Genomic DNA, 19,037 nt, shown 5'->3' with positions numbered 1-19,037 from the left:
TCTTAACATATTGTCTTAGGGAGTACTTCAAGTAAACATTTTTGGTCTAAGGGATTTGACTGACAAAAAGTTTGAAATTCCCTGCTATAAACCATGGGTATTATTTAGTAATATGAAGTAGCTGACTATATTAAAGCTACTTAAGGTGGCAGAATCATCTAAAATATATTGCTATCTGATCATTTATAATAAAAAAAACCTTTTTTTGTGCTCAAATGCAATGAGTGGTTCTAAATGAATCTTGATTCAAGATTCGTGACAAACAGCAGCGTTTAACTACTTAATTATAAAAAGACGCCCTTCTGCACAAGAGAAACTTGACTCTTGTTTCTTTTGGAACTGCTTCATTCACATGAGCAACTAAAACTAAACAGACCAGTGCTGAGGACATTTAGGAGAGAGCTTTTGATTACCATATACTTGGCTGAGCTGTAATGATTTCTGTACAACACAATGTGACATGAAATGTTGTTTTGTCACACTAGGCTGCTACTTATTGGAAAAAGTGGCAAGTTATATGGTAAAAACGGAACTATTGTTATGCTACTAAACTTAAGTTAGCTGATCCAACAAAAAACCCATTTGCTATTTGGTGTGTCTTGGCATTTGCTGGGTTAGAGTGAACTAGTGTTGAGACGTCGCTTCTGTTGAAGGTCAACTTTGGACAGAAGCTTCATCTAATTGTTTTTGCATTGTTAGGATGCAGCACAACAGCTTAGGGTCAGTTGATGTGACTGATGAATCATCTCTGTTAATGGATTTTATGATGGATGGCTGAGCGTTTTTCAAGCAGGTTTATCTTGGCTCTCCTTTAGAGAGCTGATTGATGTCACTGAATATTCAGCTTTGTGCTTAAGAGAGACTGAAGAATGACTGCTGTGGCTGTCAAGTGTTTGATAGTTCAAAGTTTGAGTTTCGTCCTTGGGTGCCATTAAAATAACCCCAAACAGGTGAAAAGAGTCCTTCTGTAGTTTAATTTCAATGGCTGATTGGAGAGGGTAATCACTTTGTCCTTTGAGGAAAGCTCTTGTTTCAAAGAGATGTAAATGCAAATTCTCTTTCCTCTCATGTGCTGTTTTATCATTAATGATCATGTGGTCCATCTTAGCTCGAGATCTCCGCCTCCCCCCTGGAGAGCTGCCCTTTATGTGACTTTTAAGCAACACAAATCAATAATAATGATGATGATAATGAATATTATTGTTTTCAGTCAAGTATAGATGAAATAGTGTTCAAACATACAATGGCAACACTTCTTGTTCTTCAAACGACCCAGAAAAGAGATTCAAACTGAGCTGAAAAAGAAAAAGAAAACAATTGTGGAGCTGAAATTTGGGCTTCCTGTAGATTTCATTCAGGGCACACTCAGTATTTCACATTAATTACAGTAGTTCAGGTCACAGTCATTCATTTTTGCACAAAGACATTACACAACTTTTGATCTCAGATCAAGTTTTCATTTCCAAGTGCAATTGCTGTGACAAATATAAGGCCAAATGTGAGCTTTTGATGTTCTTAATATTAATAAGACCTCCATAAGTAACAAGTTGGACCCAGTCTCACCACCACAGCAGCATATGCTGCCTTTTGGATATGATATGCCCTTATTATCTTCTTATTTATTTTGCATTTATTTAGTAACGTGTAGAAACTAAATTGGCTTTAAAACTATTAACCAGTCAGATATCATTTAGAGCTATTTGAATTTCTGCAATAAATACTACCTCATGAGAATATTGTTTTACTTCAATTGCATATTAAACAGCTTTTAGGCTTTGAAACGGTGCTATAAGTATATTAAAGTGTTCGATGTGCATTCAACATCCTGTTTCATATCTGACAAATTCATATTCATATAAGATATGTAAATCCTTATTATTAGATTGAAGTTTTGTTGGGAAGTTAAAGAAGAACCTGCATACATTTCTTTACTAGAAACTAGGTGTTCCCAAACTGGTGTTCACAAACCTCTGGGAGAGCAAGTGTGAGCCCTATATGGTTGCAGGAATAATTAATACAAACCTAAATAAATCTAAATAAATTACTTAAGACATTCATTATTTTATTGGTTTACCTGCATGTCATGTGACCACCAACCAGCATCAGAGAACTGTGAACATACCAATGTGTTTATTGAAGGTTTATTAGTTAACTGAAAATAAATAAATAAATAAATAATAATAATAATAAAATATATAATATATATATATATATATATATATATATATATATATAATCAAATTTGAGAATCCTATAGAGAAAACTATAGGTATAATATTATAACGATATAATGTTTACCAGTTTAGGATAATTTTATGCCACTTCTATCCATCAGTAAAAGCTTCTTGCAGATGTTGTAAGTTGTGTAGCTTCATTTATTGTGACAGTGATGAATGACATCCAGACTGACAAGAATCACTAACATGTGATTGTTTTTCTCTTTTCAGGTGCACTTTAACACACGGTTTGTGATGAAGACCCTGATGACCATATGCCCGGGCACTGTGCTGCTGGTCTTCAGTATCTCCCTGTGGATCATCGCTGCCTGGACTGTACGAGTGTGTGAGAGGTGAGAGAGAGAACGAGCGTGAGCAATGAACAAATTAATCATTGTGTTTCCAATTGCACCTTTCTGTCTAGACACTGTCAAGTTTCTTATGCTTAATGAGGACTCACCTGAATCCTCACCAATAAGTGGCACTGCCTGGATGATAACTCACCATCTGAGGTGTGCAAACACTCGCTATACACATCCACTGTTCTGTGGGCAGGAAAAGAGACCAGAGGGAAAGAGGGATGGAAGGAAAGAAAGAGACAGAACAGGAGCACTTTCATTCACACCCTTGTTTCCAGAAGACCTGTCTATCTAAGCAGTGTTCCTGCTTTTCCAGACACTCATGCACTCCAGGCAGCAGCCAGTCACGACGTGCATCAACAGATTTCCCATGTTGCATCTTAAAAGGGTTGCGGGATAAACTAGGCCCTCAGGCCAGTAAGTGGGTGTTTCTGACTCTACCAGGGATGTTGTCATGGTTACAAACTCTAGATGTGTGTTAGTCTTGGGGTAGACACTTTAAAATATTGAGGGTTCCCTGGATTGGGGACCTGAGGTTTAATGATTATTTTGATAGCAGCAGGCTTGAGCAGCGTGATGTGAGTGACGGTTTGTGCATTTGAATTGCCACGTCTGATCAGGGCAGCGCTGTTGTGAGATGAGCCTACAGGGATCTGCTCTATTTTTGTGCACTGCACTCAAAGTCATGATGTTAAAGGCCCTTTCCAGAGGAGGAGTCTCCCTGCAGGCTGTGTGCTGCTCTTACTCAGTCCAGCACACACTGCACACAGTGGACTTTACACCTCCCCCTACCTGGATGAACTTATTTTAACTATGTTCTTGGGAGGCTGCTATGATGCTTTGAGTGGACTTCGAAGAAACTGTGTACTGATGCTATTGTACAAATAAAAGAGAAATCTGCTGTTTTACCTCAAAACTGCTGTTGATGTCAACTTGAAATTGGCAAATTTACTTCTTTGTCTACACAATTCAACTGGTAATTTTAGTAAAAATATTAATAATAATAAAAAAGTCATAATTAAATGTATGCATCCTATCGCTCTCTCAAAATGCTTTAGACAATTTTTTTCACCCATTCAGCTCATATATATATATATATGTGTGTGTGTGTGTGTGTGTGTGTGTTTGTGTGTGTGTGTGTGTATTGTCACGGCCAACTCGATCATTCTCGACCATAACATAAAATAGAAGCACTTGTTCAGATTGATTGACTTGCAAGATTCTTTATTCAAGTATCAAAATATATTTAAATATTTAAGTATTTAAGTATTTAAATATTTTTTAAATAAATGTTTATATTTATGAGATGGCTGGGAGAAACCATAATATTTTATTTTATTTTATATCAAATGTGTAACAAACATTTAAGAAGCTTTTCGAAAAGCCTGTGGGCAAACTGTTTCCTTCAGAATGCTTTGCAGATCAAATTAAGGAATGGAAACATATGAAAGTATTTGATGTGAAAACTTTGATGTGATATTTGTGCCTATTTCACATCCAGTTATTGCTTCTCCATACCTTCCACAGGCAGAACCTGTTCAAAGTTTCCTTCAATAATCAAATCTTTCCCAACTGAGCCTCAGCTTCATTCGTTCTCTCTCTCTCTTCCAGGTATCATGATGCTCAGGATGTGACCAGTAATTTTTTGGGTGCAATGTGGCTCATCTCCATCACCTTCCTCTCCATTGGATATGGAGACATGGTGCCTCACACCTACTGTGGCAAGGGGGTGTGTCTGCTCACAGGGATTATGGTATAAACACACACACACACACACACAGAGAGAGAGAGAGAGAGAGGGAGCACAGCGGTTTCACGCCCACGGCAGCAAGGGACAGTCTAAACATATGTTTTCCTACTTGTTATCTTATTTCTAGAAACCCAAACCACAGTCTCACCACCCATGTCTGTTAGCAAACACCAGGACACAGCTTGCAAACATTGAGTGTGGTTAGGATGAATCCTTTTTGTGTATTCTGGGATGGCACATTTGTCCATCTTTGAGGCTGTTGTGGGCTGCCATTGTTCTGCCTCTCTGAGCTGAGCCTGTACTGTGTGTCTCTGTGCTTGAGGAAAGCCTGACAGGTGGTGCATAGCAACGGTTTAGATGTGTTTGTTTTGATGTTGAGTTTGCAGATGGTAAATATCTGTTAGTAGAGGTCCCTTCCTCTTGTTTCTCTCCTCTCTCTGTTGTTGTGTTTGGAGTATTTGTTCTTTCTGTTCACATACTGTCAGTTTCAGTGTCTCTGAAAATATCCTCACAGAGAGTGGTGGTTAACGGGACATGGTGGTTCTTTTTCTGTTTATTTTCATTTTAGGAGTTTTTTTGAGATTTTCATCTTTCCTTCTCAATTCCACACACACACGCACGCACACACACACACACACACACACACACACACACACACACACACACACACACACACACACACACACACAATCACATAGCAGATGGGTTTGTGTCAAATAAGAATGTCCGTTATAAAGAAAACTCTACTTTAAAACACGTGACAAATGATTAGATATGGATTCTCTGAATTAATGTATTATTCGTATCTATCTTTTGTATTCTCTGAATTTTTAAAACATTTTAAAGAATACAAAAAATTAAAGACACTAAAATGTAATGTGGTGTAGCAATCAAGTAAATAGGACCAAGATATTTTCCTTTCACCTTAAAAACAGGAGTGTACACAGTCATAATAAAAAATAAAAAAAATGTATTTTTCATAAAATAAAATGTAATTTTTTATCAAATATATTATTAAACCTAATTATTATACTAAAAAAAAAAATCAGTTTTTTAGGGGTGATATTTTTACCACCTGAACTAACCATGTCATATGACACCTTGAATCATTTCTCTATGATTTAATTTCCCACTTGGCATGTTGATTACATCACATGACAGTTGAGTTTTGATATATGATTGTTAATATATTGAATAAATATATGTATTTTAAAAAAGATTAAGCCAAACTGCATAATAAGGATTTCTTTTAATGAATGTCATTATTTTAATGAGGATTTTCTTTTCTTTTTTGTTATAATAGCAGGGCAGTTGTATCATCTTGACATTTTGGCTTTATGCTCCCCAAAATGAATTTTAATTAAAAACATGCTTATCATTCAGCTGATATATTCAAGTCATTGTATGTATGACGTGTATTTGTTTTATGTATTTTGAATAAATTATTAGATCCAGGAAATATATATATATATATATATATACTGTATATATATCCAGATAACACTGACATATTCTCACAGTCTTAATTGTTGGAAAGGGCATCTAATATTTCAAACCACTTGTGTTCTTTCCATTTTTAAATATGAGCTGCTAAAGAGATGAAACACTACAGAATAGGTATAAGAGAAAGAGAGCGAGAGAAGAGAGAAAGAGTGTTGGATGTGATTTCTTTTACTGTTAAGAGTGATTGTAATGAACTTCTATAGGCAGAATTATGGGACTTGTTGCTATGACAACACCGAAGGCCAACTCTGTTAGACTGTACCACTGCCCTGCGGGAACGGGAGTGTTTGGGCAGGGTTTTAGTTTGCCAGTCTCTTGGTGCTGCTTGAGGATTTAGGGATGCAAGGAACACCTGTCTATCCTCTCTGCAAATGTAGATGTGAAATGGAGTACGTTATATATCAATATAGTGTCTTTAATAACTTACTTCCTCAACTTTCTCATTCAGACACCAACTAAAGGCTGATGGATGGTTGTAGTTGAGTATTAGCCTTTCTCTGGCGTCATAACAGTGAAGATTCAGCATTGTCAGCTCTAACACAATGTATTCTGGTCTGAGGGCAGGTGCTTTTTCTTTTCTCCGCATGACATTAATAACCTTCAGATCTGGAAAGATGTGAAATATGAACTGAAATGGAGGATGTCTGCAGATAAACGGATATCTCTTGGCACTCTTTTGTCACTTTAAGAGATAAATGTTTTGTGTTTTATTTGGGAATGGTTTTTATACAAGTTGCCATGTGGAAAACGCAGATACACACTTTGTCGATGTCATAGAGGGGTTTTCCGTGGATGGACTTCATGTTTTATTAAGTGGTGAATATGGGCAACAAAAGTGCTTCTTGAAAATGGGCTTTTTTGCTTTATTTTTATGTCTTGTGAAATGGGCTGAGAGTATTTTTGGATTAACGTTTCTCTTCTGTATGTCCTACAAGTGGGTTAAAAAACATTCCATTAACATCACACACACATTATACACATAGAAGCCTTAGGAAACACACTTTTATTAGTCACTTTTTTAATTCTAATTCATTTCTTATTAGTAGTTCTGTGACCTCATTAACACCACCACTACCCTTTTTGTCGCTTTTTTCCCCAGACCTCTTTCTTTGCTAAACTATTGTTTCTCTCTTCTTGAACTGTAATTGTATTCCTCTCTCCCTGTCTGCATCACTCCAGCTCTTCACCGCTTAATGGGTTTATTTCCTCATTTTCCCACAACCTGTCTCAGTCTCTTTTCGTCTGCGTGCCTCTATCACTTTGGTGTAGTGGTCTGCGATTTCTTCAGTTTACAGGAATAAACCTCTCTCTCTCTCTCTCTGTCTCTCGTATCACCCTGGTCTCTTCTCCGTAATGCCTATAATATTCTCAGGAAATCTCAAGAATCTCATGTCAGGGTCATGTTTCATCCATCCATCCATCCATTTTTAATTACATAAAATTATATGTAATTTTAATTACTCTGCTTAAATTAAACTCTGCTGGATGTGTAAAGTTTGTAGAGACTTCCTAACAGACTAAAGGCTATAATTAAAGCAAAAGGTGATTCTGCTTTTTTTTTTCAACTTCGATTCTGTTTTTATTAATTTTTACATTTTTATTCTTTTCTGACACGTTGGTGTTATATATTTCACAATATTACTATTTTACTGTATTTTTGATCAAATAAATGCAGCCTGGTGAGCAAAATAGACTTCTCATAATTTAAAATCTTACTGAGCCCAAACATTTAAACAATATTACAAAATGAGATATTATTTAAACATCAGAGCTGCTATTTGTTAGGTCAAGATTCGAAACTGGTACCACTAGAGTCAGTCTTTAAAAACTTTTTTCCTGTTTTGTCATGCCTCATCTCCCCTAGGGATCCAAGTGTACAGAACTGCCACTGGTTGCCCTGGTTAAAAGAAATAGGTGCATGACGCCACAGAATGTAACACTGCAAACAATCCTAACAGTCCTAAAATTGTCTTCATTTTTTTTATTATTACATTTTTTTTTCTTAGGATTTTGCCTGACTTATTTGTAATTTATCGCCTTTTACTTAAACCACTTTACAAACACTTTTTTGTTTCATATCCATTTTTTTCTCTTTCTAGTGCTCTCTCATCTGGAATGAAAGGGAGTTAATTTTTCCATGGCCCATCCATGGGACCTTCCTTATTTATTTTCAAATATGTTGTTCCATGTGACTTCTGCTAATGATACAAATATATAAGGTTTTCATGCATGCGTGTCCTCTCACCTTGACCTCGTCTCTTGTTTCTCGCAGGGAGCAGGATGCACTGCTTTGGTTGTTGCAGTGGTAGCCAGGAAGCTTGAACTGACAAAGGCGGAGAAGCATGTGCACAACTTTATGATGGACACACAGCTCACCAAACGGGTAAACACACAGACACACATACACTCACAATTCACTAAATGGACACACAGACACAGCTTTGTTTTCAGAAGAGCATATACATGTATCAGTTTTCTTTCTCCGTAGGTCCTGTTAAAATTTTGATGCACTTGAAGAGCTCAGAAATAGCTCCTCGTATCAAATATGTAGGCAACATCACGGCCGGCATCAGTGACTAGAAGGCTGGTGATCAATAATTTTAATGCAGATTAAAAAGAAATCACTTTAGCAGTGAAGTGCTGCTGCAGAGGAGCAGCTGTAGTAAATGTCTTCCTCAAGTGAGAAAGAAGGTGGAAAATGAGCTGTTTTTTTACGTTTGTTACCTCACATGCACTCAGTTGCCTCAGTTTAACAGGCTTTGGGGTGAAAGAGAAAGAGAGAGAAAGAGACCCATTGATAAATGCTGTAAAGAAACTGTGAGAATCATCCTCGTGCATTGAGTTTGCTGCTACTATGGTTACAAATCTCTACTAAAAGAGAAAAAATGCGCTGGCAACTTTGACATCACAGACCTGTTGCCGTGGAGACACGGCAACAAAAGTTTTTCCTTTAACTGGATTACAGGGTGCATGGTGTTCCTCCGTCTCCACATTAGGAGGAAAACTGCTTGTGTTCCAAATGCTGGGTGTTTCAACCCAATTTTGGTTCAGATATGGACTATACCAAATGTTTGGTTAAAAATTTTACAAAAACACTTGGGTTAGTCCATATTTGGGTTGGGATTGAATAACCCAGGGTTAAAGTATGGTAAAGATGGACAAGCTTCTCAGGCTAGAATTGTTTACCGCAAACTATCTTTAAATATAAACGCTAATGTGCTCGTTATACAGTATTCCAGTTTTCTGATCATGTTGGTACCATTTTCAAAGTGGTAAATATATTAAATACACGCCAGTCTTCAAGAATAAATATGCATTCATGTGGGTTGTAAATATTTACTTTCATGCAATTATTGTTTTTAAAGGTTGTAATGTATTGTCAGCCATTTTAACTACCAGTTTTTTTCAGTACACTTTTAAAAACAAATGATATTAAGAGGCATCTATAGTTCCATGAAAAACATTTAACATCCATAGAACCTTTCCACTGCACTAAAGATTGTTTATGAAAACCAGTTCCTCAGTTTATTAAAAAGCTCTTCACACTAAGAAAAAGGTAAAAGTGTAGAAAATATGCAAGATATAAGTTATAAATCATCCATATGCAACATGCTTATATTACCTAATCAAACTGACAGAATATCTATCCAGTGTTTAATCTAAGGTGTAATAAATGAAGAAATTATACAATCATGAGGTTTTGTGCCAATTCTGAGAGTAGCCCAGAGTATATGATCAATAATACAGTGAAACAACTCCATTAACTCTATTGTAAAAGTGTAGTGCATATCCTGCAAACGTACTTTTTTTCTTGGAGAAATGTTTTATGATTGACTTGGTGAGTCTGGCAGCTGCTGTAATGGTAAGGCTTCAATTTTCCACATAGTCAACAATGATGGTCTAGACTTCATTACAGTTTTGCCCTCATCCTTTTTCTCTCTAATGTCTGCTTGCAACTGCTTTGACCTCTCTGACGGTCTCTCTCTTGCTCTCTTGTCAAATCTTGTCTTTGATTGATTGTGCAGTACCTAGAAGTAATTGCCATGTAAAAAAAACAAAAAAATATATAAATATATATATAAACGGCAATAATGTATTAAGAGGTCATTATGGTTGGTTAACATGTTTATTCTCAAACACGCCTACAAATTAAAGCCAACTTGTTGAAACTGAAGGTAGAGCAAATAGTTTGTTGATTACCTGGTTAGAACAGTTTTGATTAAATCAGTGGTTCTCAACCAGGGGCCGTCAGCAAACTTCCAAGAGGGCCTCAGCATGAAAATGATTTAAAATAAGATAAAACCAACATTAAAATAGGCTATAGCAACCTAAAATATTGTTCTTTCCATCACAGTTTTGGGAAACCTGGATGCATAAGGTAGGATAGGTGATTTCAGGACCCTAAAAAGTCATGTAAATGGAAAAAAAAGTCTAAGTCGCCTATGCCTTGAAATGGCCCTGTACATGAAAATCACATTTCAGGAAAAATCAGTGCATACTGTATATATATATATATATATATATAAAGTCGTTGTAGGGACAGTATGGATTACTAATGGCCCTTTGTATCTAAATAGGTCAGCAATATTGTATAATCCAGTTTGTGAGTCTAGGAGATATAAGGGAGCTTTTCTGAACTTTACTTTTATTTTAGTAGCAGTATTTATTAAACACTATAATACTGCTTCAATGTCAATTGGATTTCAGATATAAGTAAACTCCTCTTGTAGACTGCTATGAGCATCCCTGCCTAAATTACATCGGTATCATCTTCCTCCCTCTCTCACTCTCTAACTTGCCCTGTCTCTGGCTCTTCTCGTAAATGAGACCTGCGTTGAGGTTGGGCCAGAGCTCCTACTGTTGTATTATTAAATACACTGACCACTGTTAATTAATCAGAGCTGTGCAGTGCTAAATTCAGACACAGTGCTTAAAAAAAGCCTGGTGCTGCCCTATGGGTGGAGAAATACTGTCAAATCAGGATCTTATTCTATCTTAGGTTCTATCGTCCCTCCGTTGCCCACCGAGGATGTAATTGTTCTTTTCTCTGAAGAGGTGCTCCTTTGAAGTCTCCTCATTCATTTTTCTTCAGCAGATTTTCTTATTCAATTTTGTGTTTTATTTGCTCTTCCTCTCCCTTTTCTGGTGCCAAACAAATCATGCGATGCATGAGGAGGTCTTCAAGGCCAGGGGGCAGGAGTTAAAAATGTTGTAATATTTGAACTTCAAAACATTCTGTTGTGCCCCGATCTCGAAATCTGCGCAGAATTATTGAATTTTGTCCCTAGTGGCAGCCCCTTCAATTTTTTTAAACTGATTGTGATATATAAATGTATTTAAATGTATTTTTAGGGCTAATAAGTGTAAATAATTAAGTAATAATTATATTTAAATAAATAAATAAATGCATATATTTTTAAGGGTTTTATATGCCATTTTTTGTCAAAATTGAGTTATTCACATATTCTTACTCTATAACAATTTATTTACATCATGTGATGTTTTTTTTTTTAAGTTGAATACATTTTGAGACCTTTTATATTGAAAACAAAACAGGTTCTGTCTAAAATATATGGATTGCAAAAACTTAGCTCAACTAAGCTCAATATATCAAAACTGCTCAGATTTATAGATTATTAAAAAATAAAATGGAAATCGGAAACTCTCATATCACAGTCGTCTTCTTAATTAGAAAGCTTCACTTCTGGTTGGATGCTCACATATGGTTTCATTATTTTAATCGATTCAAGGCTCAAATTGGATCCAAAAATGTCACATGTGCATATGATTTCAGCTCCATGCAGCTGCCGTACATCTCTCCATTGGAAATGAATGTCTTTCAGTCAGTTGTTTGGCAGACCAGAAAAGGCGGCTTTAATTTTGTCCTTCAAAACTTTACCACAAAGATATAAAGGTATATTGTAACAGCTTTAGAGTTGACCCTCTTTTATTGGACATTGCTGGTATGGGGCCAGGATAGTGAATTGACAGAATAATGTCCTACAAAATCAAGTCGCTCTGGAATATCTCCCAAGAGTACCTTTAATTTGGCAGATGTTTGGGGTTGTGTGCGTGTATTGGCGAAGCAGAGCTGTGATAACTTTCTCCTGAGATGTTTTTCCTGTTGCTTATATTGTTGTTATGGTGACATGTCCCCTCAGATAAAGAACGCAGCGGCGAATGTTCTACGAGAGACTTGGCTGATATACAAGCACACCAAACTGATGAAGAAAATTGACCACTCCCGCGTACGCAAGCATCAGAGGAAGTTCCTCCAAGCCATTCACCAGTGAGAAAAACAACCTCCCATCACAGACACACAGCTTGACTCAAACTCTCATCTAGGCACTTTATATTCTCACATTGATCACACTCATGGACCAATAATGCAAAGTGAACTTTAGCGATAAAAGATAAAATCACACAAAAAGCATTTGAAGTGCTTCGCATTTGGGCTGAGTGGTAGTTGGCATGTCTGACCTGTCCTCTGATACAGTATCTGAGAAAGAAAATGACAAAAATCTTCACAAACTGAAGGAATCTGAAGGAGGCAGCTTTTTCTAATAGCTCTATGTGCTAATTTATCAAGCTTTTTTCACTAACATTCATGTGTGATGATGGTTTTCTGTATCATTAATCACTTCACACCTGTTTTTTTTTTTTTTTGGACTACATCTTGAAACTGTGAAACTTTAACTTGAGATTTAAAATTTAATTCGGTTTTAAAATTTAATCCAAATACCAAATTCTTTATATATATATATTTTTCAGGCCTTATCAGCATAATTTGATCCCACAGATCACGCATGTAGCACCCATTGTAAAGAGCCATTCACACAAACAACGATAACTATAATGAAAAAGTTGTAATAATCATTAATAAAAACATTCAGTCAGAGCATTTAAAGTGACAGACTGCAGTGAACACTTAAAATAAACAGATTTTTATTGTCCTTTGTTTTAGATTATTATAATATCAGCTTTAAAGGGATTGTTCACCCAAGAATTAATTCATTATTTACTGATCCTCATGTTGCCCAAAACTTGTATGATTGTTTTTTATTTTGGTACATTTAGTTCACCCAAAAATGAAAATGACCCCGATTACTCACCCTCAAGCCATCCTAGGTGTACTGTATATTACATTGTTGTTTCTGACAAACTCTCTCTCGTGAACTTGAATAGAATAGTTAGTGGAAGCTAGAGATGAAGGTTTATAAAGTTGTAAATATGAATATTTTTCTTACACAAATGAAATGCATCACTTTGCTTAAGAAGGCCTTTTTTAACCCCCCCATGTGGACTTCTTTCATAATGGATGGGTGCAATTTATTGGACTTGGAATTTTGGGCTACCATCCAGTCCCATTATAAAACATGGATTATTCCGGACATTATTTAATATAACTCCGACTGTATTCATCTGAAAGAAGAATGTCATATACACCTACTGTATAGCATGAGGGTGAGTTTTTTTTTTTGGGGGGGGGGGGGGGTGAACTATCCCTTTAAGACCAAACAGATGTCAAGTGGTTGCTTTGAGGGTGCATTCTAAAAAATATTGGGTTGTTTCAAACCAACTTTAGGTCAAATATTTAATTAAAAGATTTAACCCAACAGCTCGGTTCATCCATATTTCACTCAAAGTTGGGTTGAAACAACCCTGCATTTTTTGGAGTGTGGACAAATAAGCAAGCGCTAATGTTTATATGGCTAGAGTTAGCTTGCCTTTTAGCTAATCAGAACTGCTGAGCAAAGTAATGTTATGTCACCTAATTAATATTCATAAGCCCATCCAATTTGGTAATGACATGTCCCTCTGGCTTTTCTGAACATCGTTACACTACTGAAGTCACCATGTTTCCCTATTTGTGATTGTCTGGCCAAACAGTGACTATTGTATCAGCTTCTGATGTGAACACTATCCTCTGTGTGGGTGCCCTCCACACCACTCATCATTTTAAAAACTCTAATCCTCTTGTCACTGTTTTGTCATGGCCCTGTCCGCCAATTTTAAGGGCTCCTTTCGAAATGACGGCTGTGTTTTAAAGAAATCCCACACGTATGCAATCCTTTTAAGTCTAATGCTTTTAGGATTTACGCCGTAATTGCATATTCATCTTGGGGGATTCTCTTCAACAACAAACAAAAGAAAACAAGATGATTAAGTTAATTAGCTATTTGAGGTTCACAATTGAGGGCCGTTGGTGCTAGAGAGATTAGAGGGAGATCTAATGGATTGTGTGTGTGTGTGTGTGTGTGTGTGTGTCCCTGTTTTTGTAGATTGCGAAGTGTTAAAATGGAGCAGAGAAAACTCAGTGATCAAGCCAATACTCTGGTGGACTTATCAAAGGTAAGACTACTGTAAATGCACACACATCAACACAAATCACAGACATGGTCGCACATCAGAGCCTGCACATATGCACGTTACATCTGATAGGAAACAGTAGACACCCACACACACTTTCAATGACATTGTGTTCCCTTTCCTGCAATTTTACCATGCCCACACACACACACACACACACTTTATAACACCCAAGGCTGCAAGCACATCGACTGCAACACAAAATGCTCTGTGACACACATACCTTTCCCAAATATATCTCAGCATTTAGCTGTTTCCATGCTGACCCGTTTGTTTCTGTGACTTTGTGTCTCCTAGCAACCTGAACAAGTGTTAAAGCAAGGGATGACAGTGGGAACGAGGAGACGTGGAGAGGGAGAGGGTGGGAGGGGAGAGAGACAGGAAGTTAAAGAATGACAGAAAATTTGTGCAATTCAAGATATTTTCCTTGATGGCTGTGTGTTTGGGCGTTTTTTTTTTCTAAAAGTGTTTTTATTTCTTTTATGTGAGAGGGAGTTGTTGAGTTTTCTTAGACTGTGCACCATTTTCATTACAGTGTACATGTCGTGAGCTGGACTTGATTTTTATTTTGTGCTTTGTATGAAAATCAATTCATTTGGGTTGCTCAAGGTAAATTTTATTGCATGCTCTCTCTGACATAAAGCAAGGTCAATTTATTTTTTATTAGTGTTTAATATCTTATACAGAGTTGCTTCTCACATTTCTTGCCCGACTGGCAATTAATTTCTCTCTCTCTCTCTCTCTCTCTGGAATATAAACCTCACTAAATTTTAATAGACTTGTGCATAAAGTCAAACTGTTCGCCAGTCGGGAAAGAAAAATAAACGTCATTCAAGATATGTTCTTTGAAAAAAAGTCATGTTGTCTCAAATTGTTGCTTCTTGAAATGTAACATACTTTTATATATTTTTATTGTAAAAAAAAAATAGAAAAATAGTAATTAAGACTAGGACTACTAGACTACTGTAAGTTCTTTAACCTGTTCTTCTTACCCAGAGGACCATTTGATTGCTCATATGATACCCTTTCAGTGCTTAGGAAACCTGTTAGTTACATTTAATTCGTTTTAATTTTGTCTCAGATGTTTCTCTTAAACTTCCTGAGAATAAACTTAAAGCGACTACTGACAAACACTGGTGTAGTGCTATAAAATGAATACGGATTCCATAGTTTAGATGATTTTGCACTTTGAGCCCAGTTTCTCATTGACAACCTCGAAAGGAAAGGCAAGGAGATTTAGTCCGGAATCTTTTCCTCATAAGAAAAATTGAAGAAGCTGAAAACTCAAGCATAAATCTCCATTTAATCTCTGTTTAATTTTATTTGGCTGTCTAGCCAAAGCAACGGAGATATTAAAGTCAAGATGAGATCAAAATTGACCGTTTACTTAATGCACATTCCTGGACCTATTACGAGCAGTGCATCAGTGTATGTAAAAAAATATTGTCATCATAATCAATCATTAATATGTAATAACTTACTCTTCCTCTGCTTTTCTTGTCACTATTGAATAATGCTAACCAACAGACAAATATCGTCTTGTTTTTGCAATATCTACTTGTTTTTACTCCATTTTGGTGCATAACGCCTACTGTTCACAACCCAATCATTTCCCAACGGATAAGGCCCATCAAGTTCCATCCAATACTTTTTATAAGTGAAAATCCTGTTTCCTCAGAAACGTAACACATTAAGAGCAAATGGATTGTGAACACCATGTTGACTTTAAAGAGATCTCATTTGAGATTTTTATTTCCTCTGGGTATTTATTGCTCCATTTATTATCTCTGCTCTTTCTATTTAATCTTTCTTCTGTTCTGGGATAGTATTTGAACTCTTTGACTGCTCTGAATCCTTCACGTTACTTTATCACTGTATATCTGTCTAACTGCGCTCTCATTCTCTGTCTACATAGATGCAGAGCGTCATGTATGAGCTGATGTCTGAGCTGAACGACCGCAGTGAGGATCTGGAGAGGCAGATGTTAGGTCTGGAGCAGCGGGTGGAGCAGCTGACGGCCGGCTTTAATGCTCTGCCCGCTCATTTGTCGGCCACGCTCACTTCCCAACATGCCGCGCTCGTTCAACTATTGCGTGAGCGTGATGCCAAGGTCCTGAGCCCCACTGTGCCCTCTGCCCTCTCACCCACCGCTGCCAACCCCCTCTCCGGCTCTGGCTCCGTCCCGACTCAGCCCACCGAGGACAGTCCTAACACCAGCAGCTCCAGCTGCTGAGACCCCGGTGTGGGAAGTTCCCTCCGAGGCAGAGAGATAGAGGATTAGTCGAAACGAAGAGATGACATAACCATACATACGCATTCACATATGATGCACTATAACAACGAGCATAACACAGCTTAACGCCAGAATATACAGTGTAATGATGAAGGAGGCGCTGACATTTGCACAAAAACCCTATGAGAAAACTGCCATATTTCATGTAGTCCACAAGACGGACGTACTCTACTGTTACCATGAATGTATACATTTTAGAAGACACTGACTCAGACATGTTAACATGCATGGACACTCACTCACTCACTCACTCACACACAAACACACACTTTTTCTGATTCTGTCTTTGCTACCAAAGTGCTCTGTCTATAGTTGACTAAAAATTGAGTGAGGTGTGACTTGCAAAACATGGAACTAGGGTGCTTGGTATTAGAGAGATTATAAATAATCAACAGCTGAGAATGTTATGATATCTGGACAGCACTTTTTACAGTCTGCAAGAGACTAACAGCCATTTGAGCAAAGCATTATTTCGAAGAGCAACGCTGAAGCCAGTAAATACGTTATAAAACCCACCCCATCAAGGTGGAACAGCTGCTCACACGGAAATAACTGTAGAATGAGTGATTATAGTCATTTTCTTAGTGGGATTGCTTCTATTATAATGGTGTTGGAATAATAGACTATTTTACTTCTGACCCCGTTTCAATGGAGAGACCATTTTGAAAACTGACTAATAGTGACATCCTGTGGCCGGAATACTGAATTACATCCGCTTGGAATATTGTACAGTATGCTACTACTGAAACTTAGCTTTGTATCGCTCAGTTTTTTACCATTAATAATTACTGATGCAGTTATAGCTCACATTTATTATAATTATACGATAGCCTTCTTCTCATTCGTCATGGAAATTATGATTGCTGTATAAATAACGATTTTTATTAATATTAATTATAGATAAGGGAGGTGCCGTTTGAGGTTGAAATTATTTTGTAATTTTATTTTACCAGAGAGAATTAATAAAGTATATATATATACATGACTGTCTGTGTGTGAGTATCATTGTGTGACTGACAAGATTTGCTTCTGTATAAATAGTGCAACTTCAGTGCAGCCTTTTTTATTTTTTTATCTTTATAAAATCTTTAAGATACAAACAGTAACAAAACACAAATAGATACATGAATACAGAAACAACAAATAACAGACAAGGGCAGAGCCAGGGGGAGCAGTGCAGCCTTTTACACGCTTGTTGTAGTAGTTCACAATGCGTTGCCCCACGAAAATGAACTTTTTTTCATTTACATTCAATAACCTACCCTGACAGCACACGTACATCTCAGAGACGTCTATTTGACGTGTGCATTTACATCGGCAAGACGTATTTTTTAGAGTGTTTGCTCATCTGCAATACCTCTATAGGACGTTTTCCTTTTAAGTAGATGTCGAATAGATGTCTATTAGATGTCTTTAAGATGTTTATGATTTAGAATGTATGCAAAACTGACATCTGAAAGACGTCTGTCACTGTTTGTAGACAGCAGATGCTTTCCAGATCAAGAGATCTTTAACAGAGATCTTGCTGACGTATGTGTGCTTTGTTTTGTTCTGTCAAAGTGTGTCACAGTGTCTGGTCTGTGTATCCCTGGGTGTCCAATAGTGGTCTCGCTTCCCCATATAGTCACCCCACTGCAGGCACTACATTTCCCACAAGCCTTGTCCGATTCATCACTGTTAATTGCCAACCTGTTAATTGCACTCAGCTGTTCCCACTTTCATTGTTTTCACCTGTCCGGAATGGCATGGTGAATTGTGTTCACCGACAATGTTTTCTGGAAGTATTCCTGAGCCCATGTTGTGTACTGTAATTTCCATTACAGTAGCATTGCTGTATGTGATGCATGTGATCTGGATTGTTCCAGATTCTCTAAATCTTTGGATGATATTATGCACTGCAGATGATAACTTCAAACTCTTTGCAATTTTTATCAGAGAAATCCTTTCTGATATTGCTCCACCATATTTCGCCGCAGCATTGGGGGGATTGGTGATGCTCTGCCCATCTTGACTTCTGAGAGACACTGCCACTCTGAGAGGCTCTTTTTATACCCAATCCTGTTGCCAATTGACCTAATAAGTTGCAAATTGGTCCTCCAGCTGTTCCTTATATGTACATTTAACTTTTCCGGTCTCTTAATACTACCTGTCCCAACTTTTTTGGAATGTCTAGTTCTCATGAAACCCAAAATGAGCCAATATTTAAAATGACATTTCAAAATGTCTCACTTTCAACATTTGATATGTAATCTATATTCTATTGTGAATAAAATATAAGTTTATGAGATTTGTAAATTAATTTTTGGAATCGCGTTTGTAGTTTTCGGTTTCTGCTCGTGTTCCTGCTTCAAAAATGCCATTGTTGAGTCACCAACAGTAGCCTATTCAGTTGTGTATTGTAGTCGAGTTTAGAGCAGCAGTTTCAGCATGCCTATGACAGAGAGACAGTTTGGGGGATTTTGCTAATGATCTCATTGATTACACTCAGTAAGTTGACTAAACTGAACGTTCCCAAGTTGCTGTTACCTCTCAGCACTCATGTGCCT

The 19,037-nt window shown here is 37.0% G+C and overlaps 1 protein-coding gene across 1 annotated transcript in view; it reads left to right on the top strand.

Moving 5' to 3' along the window:
* LOC128029981 (small conductance calcium-activated potassium channel protein 3-like) overlaps positions 1-17,476 on the top strand; it is a 35,976-nt gene extending 18,500 nt beyond the window's left edge. The window contains exons 3-8 of the mRNA XM_052617430.1: positions 2,448-2,569; positions 4,187-4,328; positions 8,101-8,211; positions 11,990-12,117; positions 14,111-14,180; positions 16,114-17,476. Coding sequence (XP_052473390.1) covers positions 2,448-2,569; positions 4,187-4,328; positions 8,101-8,211; positions 11,990-12,117; positions 14,111-14,180; positions 16,114-16,431 — 891 coding nt within the window. The 3' untranslated portion in view covers positions 16,432-17,476. The remainder of the gene's footprint in view (positions 1-2,447; positions 2,570-4,186; positions 4,329-8,100; positions 8,212-11,989; positions 12,118-14,110; positions 14,181-16,113) is intronic.
* Positions 17,477-19,037: the final 1,561 nt, after the last annotated feature.

This window comes from Carassius gibelio, chromosome A16 (genome assembly GCF_023724105.1).
Source record: "Carassius gibelio isolate Cgi1373 ecotype wild population from Czech Republic chromosome A16, carGib1.2-hapl.c, whole genome shotgun sequence".
In the NCBI taxonomy this organism is placed as follows: Eukaryota; Metazoa; Chordata; class Actinopteri; order Cypriniformes; family Cyprinidae; genus Carassius; species Carassius gibelio.
This window is presented reverse-complemented; position numbering and strand designations above follow the sequence as displayed.